The following is a 7,652-nucleotide window of genomic DNA, read 5'->3' as shown; positions in this document are numbered from 1 at the left end:
AACAGATAACATAACACAATTGCATATATAACAATATTAAGGTTAATGGGGAGTCTGTGGGCTCATATGGAGCAATTTATCTACAGCTGCATAACATTTAATAAAAGATCTGCTGTTCTTGGGGGGATATTTATCAAAGCTTGGAGAGAGATAAAGTAGAGAGAGATAAAGAGGTCTATGTACTAAGCCTTGGAGAGAGATAAAGTACTGGCCAATCAGCTCCTGTCATTTTTCAAACACAGCCTGTAACATGGCAGCCAGGAGCTGATTATTACTTTATCTCTCTCCAAGGCTTAATACATAGACACCTTTACACTTACTGTTATCTTGCAGATCAGGGATGTCAGGGCATCAGGTCTAGAGGTTAATGAGGTCACTTCGTTATCTGAGAGGTGAAGAGGACTCCGGAGCTGACTGTGGGCTATGGGTGATGATGGTGGGCTGTGGGTGATGATGGTGGGCTGTGGGTGATGATGGTGGGCTGTGGGTGATGAAGGTGGGCTGTGGGTGATAACGGTGGGCTGTGGGTAATGATGGTGGGCTGTGGGTGATAACGGTGGGCTGTGGGTGATGATGGTGGGCTGTGGGTGATGATGGTGGGTGATGAAGGTGGGCTGTGGGTGATAACGGTGGGCTGTGGGTAATGATGGTGGGCTGTGGGTGATAACGGTGGGCTGTGGGTAATGATGGTGGGCTGTGGGTGATAACGGTGGGCTGTGGGTAATGATGGTGGGCTGTGGGTGATAACGGTGGGCTGTGGGTAATGATGGTGGGCTGTGGGTGATGATGGTGGGCTGTGGGTGATGACGGTGGGCTATGGGTGATGATGGTGGGCTGCGGGTGATGACGGTGGGTGATGAAGGTGGGATGTGGGTAATGATGGTGGGCTGTGGGTGATGACGGTGGCTGTGGGTGATGACGGTGGGTGATGAAGGTGGGCTGTGGGTGATGACGGTGAGCTGTGGCTGATGATGGTGGGCTGTGGGTGATAACGGTGGGCTGTGGCTGATGATGGTGGGCTGTGGGTAATGATGGTGAGCTGTGGGTGATGACGGTGAGCTGTGGCTGATGATGGTGGGCTGTGGGTGATAACGGTGGGCTGTGGGTGATGATGGTGGGCTGTGGGTAATGATGGTGAGCTGTGGGTGATGACGGTGAGCTGTGGCTGATGATGGTGGGCTGTGGGTGATAACGGTGGGCTGTGGGTGATGATGGTGGGCTGTGGGTGATGATGGTGGGCTGTGGGTGATGACGGTGGGCTATGGGTGATGATGGTGGGCTGTGGGTGATGAAGGTGGGCTCGGGTGATGAAGGTGGGCTGCGGGTGATGACGGTGGGTGATGAAGGTGGGCTGTGGGTAATGATGGTGGGCTGTGGGTGATGACGGTGGGTGATGAAGGTGGGCTGTGGGTAATGATGGTGGGCTGTGGGTGATGACGGTGGGCTGTGGCTGATGACGGTGGGCTGTGGGTGGTGATGGTGGGCTGTGGGTGATGACGGTGGCTGTGGGTGATGACGGCGGGTGATGATGGTGGGCTGTGGGTGATGATGGTGGGCTGTGGGTGATGATGGTGGGCTGTGGCTGATGACGGTGGGCTATGGGTGATGATGGTGGGCTGTGGGTGATGAAGGTGGGCTCGGGTGATGAAGGTGGGCTGCGGGTGATGACGGTGGGTGATAAAGGTGGGATGTGGGTAATGATGGTGGGCTGTGGGTGATGACGGTGGCTGTGGGTGATGACGGTGGGTGATGAAGGTGGGCTGTGGGTAATGATGGTGGGCTGTGGGTGATGACGGTGGGCTGTGGCTGATGACGGTGGGCTGTGGGTGGTGATGGTGGGCTGTGGGTGATGACGGTGGCTGTGGGTGATGACGGCGGGTGATGATGGTGGGCTGTGGGTGATGATGGTGGGCTGTGGGTGATGATGGTGGGCTGTGGCTGATGACGGTGGGCTGTGGGTGGTGATGGTGGGCTGTGGGTGATGAAGGTGGGCTGTGGCTGATGATGGTGGGCTGTGGCTGATGACGGTGGGCTGTGGCTGATGATGGTGGGCTGTGGCTGATGACGGTGGGCTGTGGGTGATGATGGTGGGCTGTGGGTGATGATGGTGGGCTGTGGCTGATGTTGGTGGGCTGTGGCTGATGATGGTGGGCTGTGGCTGATGATGGTGGGCTGTGGCTGATGACGGTGGGCTGTGAGTGATGATGGTGGGCTGTGGGTGATGACGGTGGCTGTGGGTGATGACGGTGGGTGATGCTGGTGGGCTGTGGGTAATGATGGTGGGCTGTGGGTGATGACGGTGAGCTGTGGGTGATGATGGTGGGCTGTGGCTGATGACGGTGGGCTGTGGCTGATGACGGTGGGCTGTGGGTGGTGATGGTGGGCTGTGGGTGATGAAGGTGGGCTGTGGCTGATGATGGTGGGCTGTGGCTGATGACGGTGGGCTGTGGCTGATGATGGTGGGCTGTGGCTGATGACGGTGGGCTGTGGGTGATGATGGTGGGCTGTGGGTGATGATGGTGGGCTGTGGCTGATGTTGGTGGGCTGTGGCTGATGATGGTGGGCTGTGGCTGATGATGGTGGGCTGTGGCTGATGACGGTGGGCTGTGAGTGATGATGGTGGGCTGTGGGTGATGAAGGTGGGCTGTGGCTGATGGCTGTGGGTGATGACGGTGAGCTGTGGGTGATGACGGTGAGCTGTGGGTGATGACGGTGGGCTGTGGGTGATGACGGTGGGCTGCGGGTGATGACGGTGAGCTGTGGCTGATGATGGTGGGCTGTGGGTGATGAAGGTGGGCTGTGGCTGATGAAGGTGGGCTGTGGCTGATGAAGGTGGGCTGTGGCTGATGACGGTGGGATGTGGGTGATGACGGTGGGCTGTTGGTGACGATGGTGGGCTGTGGCTGATGACGGTGGGATATGGGTGATGAAGGTGGGCTGTGGGTGATGAAGGTGGGCTCTGGGTGATGACAGTGGGCTGCGGGTGATGACGGTGGGCTGTGAGTGATGAAGGTGGGCTGTGAGTGATGATAATGATTAAAATGATATGTGGCATGCCTGTATTCTGCGTGATACCGCGCCTGTATCTGCATATAAAATGCTAGGTTACACTGTTTACTAGGTAACACTGTAACATAGCATTACATATGCAGATCCAGTCGCGGTCACACACAGAATATACACATGCCGCATATCCTATTACTGACACTGTAACGTAGTATTCCATAAGCAGATACAGCTGCAGTCACACACAGAATATACACATGCCGCATATCCTATTACTGACACTGTAACGGGGCATTCCGTATGCAGATACAGCTGCAGTCACACACAGAATATAGGCATGCTGCATATCCTATTACTGACACTGTAACGTAGCATTCCGTATGCAGATGCAGCCGCAGTCACACACAGACTATAGGCATGCCGCATATCCTATTACTGACACTGTAACGTAGCATTCTGTATGCAGATACAGCCGCAGTCACACACAGAATATACACATGCCGCATATCCTATTACTGACACTGTAACGTAGCATTCTGTATGCAGATACAGCTGCAGTCACACACAGAATATACACATGCCGCATATCCTATTACTGACACTGTAACGGGGCATTCCGTATGCAGATACAGCTGCAGTCACACACAGAATATAGGCATGCTGCATATCCTATTACTGACACTGTAACGTAGCATTCCGTATGCAGATGCAGCCGCAGTCACACACAGACTATAGGCATGCAGCATATCCTATTACTGATACGGTAACGTAGCATTCCATATGCAGATACAGTCACAGTCACACACAGAATATAGACATGCTGCATATCCTATTACTGACAATGTAAGGTAGCATTCCATATGCAGATACAGCGCAATCATACACAGAATATAGGCATGCCACATATCATATTACTGACACTGTAACGTAGCATTCCATATGCAGACATAGGCGTGCGCACGGGGGGTGCCTGGTGCGCACAGGCACCCCCTAATGTCCGTCACACCCCGCACGCCAGGACTGCAGCACAGTGATCGGAGCCGCAAGGTACACTTCAGCCCTACATACCCTGCCGCAGTTTTACGCGGCCTCCCCCACCTGCCTTAGACACTAGTGCACAGACCCTTGTGACGTGTCACCCATGTGTCTGCTGCTGTCCCCGCGGCTGCTGGCTCATGTCAGTTCTGCAGGACAGCCAGGCAGCCGTTCAGATGTGCTGTGGGGCCGGACCGCAGAGTGACAGGCGGCCGCTGATGAGGGATCACGGGTGTGCGGGCAGGCCAGCTATATTGTATCAGCCAGCCGCCGGAGCTCAGCTAGGGGGCCGGGATGACTGACAAAGCGTGTGGTGGCCGGAACTGAGGGGGCAGCACAGTGATCTTAGGCAGCTGGCCGTGCTGTAGTGCTGAGAGGCCGCGCTGACTGAGGAGCAGCTGGAGGCGATCCTGAGAGGCACGAGGATTATATCCTGCAGTGCAGACTCAGTGGGAAGTAAGTACCACTGACAGAGAGGTCCGCTGGTGCTGATGATTCTGATGATCCAGTCTGCATCTAAGTTCTCACTCACAGGCAAATGTCTGCCTGTGCCATCAGCACCAGTGGCTTCCTCTGTCAGTTGATCATCAGGTACAGGTGTAACAAGGTGGCATGGGGGTTGTGTGCTCCCCCCTCTTTCCAGGGAACTTCAGTCCGGACTTGGAGTAATTCTGCTCCATCTCCATATGTTGCCACGCCCCAAAGTCTCAGCTCCCTCCCTATCCCTTGCCCCCATGCTTCCCCTGGGTAGGCTGGACAGAGTCACTCAGAAGACATTCCCCATCTGCGTCTCTGCTCCTATACACCCCTGCCCTTTGTGTTTGCTCCTCCCCCTTATGTGCCTATGTCCCCTTCCTTTTCCTGAGTGGGGTTTTAAGGGTATCTGGCACTGCTGGGGGCTTACTGTGTGGCATAATGTGAATTTGGCTCATACCGAGTGGCGTAATGTGACTTTGGCTCATACCGTGTGGTGTAATGTGAATTTGGCTCAGACTGTGTGGCGTATTGTGAATTACTGCTCATACCTTGTGAAATAATGTGTATTTGGCTCATACTGTGTGGAGTAATGTTAATTTCCGCTCATACTGTGTGGCGTAATGTGAATTTCAGCTCATACCATGTGGTGTAAAGTGAATTTCCACTCATACCATGTGGCATAATGTGAATTCAGCTCATACCGTGTGGCGTAATGTGAATTTGGATCATACCGTGTAGCTTAATGTGAATTTCTGCTGTTACCATGTGGCGTAATGTGATTTCCACTCATAATGTGTGGCGTATTGTGAATATCCGCTCATACTGTGTGGCGTAATGTGAATTTCCGCTCATATCGTGTGGCGTAATGTGAATTTCCACTCATACTGTGTGCTTTAATGTGAATTTCAGCTCATACCGTGTGGGGGTGTAGTATGGTATGCCGGCGCCACGCTATTTATTCTCCCTCCAGGGGGGTTGTGGACCCCCAAGAAGGAGAATAGTTGTCGGTATGCCGGGTGTCGGGATTCCGGCACCGGTATACTGAGCGCCGGGATCCCAACAGTCGGCATACTGAATACCACCCCCGTGTGCCGTAATGTGAATTTCAGCTCATACTGTGTGGCGTAATATAAATTTCGACAAATGTCACACATGTACTGCGGAGGAGGAGTCTGGTGGCATAGAAAGAGGCAGATGTGACTCTCATGGCACATGTGTAAATATTAAACTTTACTTGTGTTGTATTAAAGCTCAAATGTTTGGCCCCCTAAATCTCCCGTACTTTTCAAAGTGGCCCACTCAAAATCAGGATGTTAGTGCTGGGGGGTGCAAGGGTTGGGGTGTAGTGGGGGAGGGGAATGCATATGCACCTAGGCCCACCACTCTCTATTTCCGCCACTGGATCAGGGATAGGTTGGGGAAGTGTAAGCAATGATAAGGTGCGGCGGCAGCTAGAACTCAGGGTTATGCCGTAGCAGACAGTCAGTACCGACTGGTGGTTGCACCATTATGTTTTATTTTATTTCTCTGGGGTGTATTATATTAACTTTATTAGGAACTACTAGGGAGAAATTAGATTAAGCCATGTGATTTTACTGAGGAAATGTGAAATAGTGCTAGACATGACCCTGGGCGGTGCTAGACACGCCCAAAAGGCGGTGCTAGACAGGCCCAAAAGGCTAGACACGCCCCTCCGGTGGTGCACCCCCTAATAAAATTAGCTGCGCACGCCTATGTATGCAGATACAGCCGCAGTCACATACAGAATATAGGTATGCTGCATATCATATTACTGACACTGTAACGTAGCATTCCGTATGCAGATACAGCCACAGTCCACACACAGAGTATAGGCATGCCACATATCCTAACATATACAGTATAGTGGCAGATGCTCAATTAGCTTAGTGATATAATTCAGGTGCTCGAAAGGGAGGGGTTTCTCTAAACAGGAAAAACCCTTTTTTTTTCCTAAGCACCCTGAATGATAGCAGTAACCGGATATTAAATCCCATACAATATCTTAAAAATCAGAGGTTTTGGTAACATATATCTGCGCACATGTATGTATAAGCCCCCAAGCCGTGTCAAGGCCTCTCTGTATATATTGGGGGTCCCTAGCGCTATATCTAGGTGCAAGGCGTGGCACCCCAAAAATCAGCATAAGCCAGAAAGCCCATGGCAGCATATCAATGAGAAAACTATAATGTTAATAGATTAGTGTTATAGGTATGTATGTTATAGGTTATGTGCTAAGGTATAAAGAAAGTGATAAAAAAAAATAGATGTAATTAAAATAAGAAATCATGTTAAAGAAATTAGTGTCACAATCCAGGTAATTCCTTATCAGTATTTACCTTCCAAATGCCTCCTGAGACTGTCCCAGCGTTCCAAGCCTGGATTCCATCTGCGCTGTCTGCGTGCAGCACGCTGCATCTCATTGTCTCAAGTCTCTTCACTGTGATTCTGGAAGCTTCATGGTTAAAACTCACATGCAAGTTACAAACAGTCTTTCCCTCCAAGTTCAAACATGGGCGCAGCCATGTTTGTTTTCATCACATGTTACTTTTCAGCCTATCAGCTGCACTCTGGTTTCTTCCTAATTATCCAGCAGCTGCACTCTAGACTCTGCTTAATCAGCCAGCCAATCCCTGCTTCCCAGCTGGTATAAATATCCTGTTCCTGGGCTGGAAAGTTGTCAGTGCTTCAGTTGTCATCCTAGTGATACCAGTCTCTTCCTATTGTGGTCGTTCCTGCCTGAACTCCACTAGAGACTCGCACCAGTTCCACTCTCCATGGTACAGCCTGACTCTGCAGTGTCTCATCATTGCACCCTGCGTCTGACAGATTACTATAACACCGGCTTGCAGAATTCCAGCTTCCAGCGGTGCCCTGTCTCTATATTCCGGTAATCTGCACTCACAAGCATCTCCTGTATATGCTCTCAAGCATCTCCTGTATATGCTCTCAAGCATCTCCTGTATATGCTCTCAAGCATCTCCTGTATATGCTCTCAAGCATCTCCTGTATATGCTCTCAAGCATCTCCTGTATCTGCGCTCACAAGCATCTCCTGTATATACGCTCACAAGCATCTCCTGTATATGCTCACAAGCATCACCAGTATATGCTTCT

At 51.5% G+C, this 7,652-nt stretch overlaps 2 protein-coding genes across 2 annotated transcripts in view; one reads left to right on the top strand and one right to left on the bottom strand.

Moving 5' to 3' along the window:
* LOC134985582 (tyrosinase-like) overlaps nt 1-7,652 on the top strand; it is a 93,377-nt gene that overhangs the window by 12,868 nt on the left and 72,857 nt on the right. The window lies entirely within an intron of this gene.
* LOC134985579 (uncharacterized) lies at nt 815-3,055 on the bottom strand. The gene has a single exon (XM_063950401.1). It carries the CDS (start codon nt 3,053-3,055, stop codon nt 815-817), a length of 2,241 nt encoding a protein of 746 aa, XP_063806471.1.

This window comes from Pseudophryne corroboree, assembly GCF_028390025.1.
Source record: "Pseudophryne corroboree isolate aPseCor3 chromosome 5 unlocalized genomic scaffold, aPseCor3.hap2 SUPER_5_unloc_3, whole genome shotgun sequence".
NCBI classification, from domain to species: Eukaryota; Metazoa; Chordata; class Amphibia; order Anura; family Myobatrachidae; genus Pseudophryne; species Pseudophryne corroboree.
The sequence above is the reverse complement of the archived record's forward strand: the minus strand, read 5'-3'. Positions and strand labels throughout refer to the sequence as shown.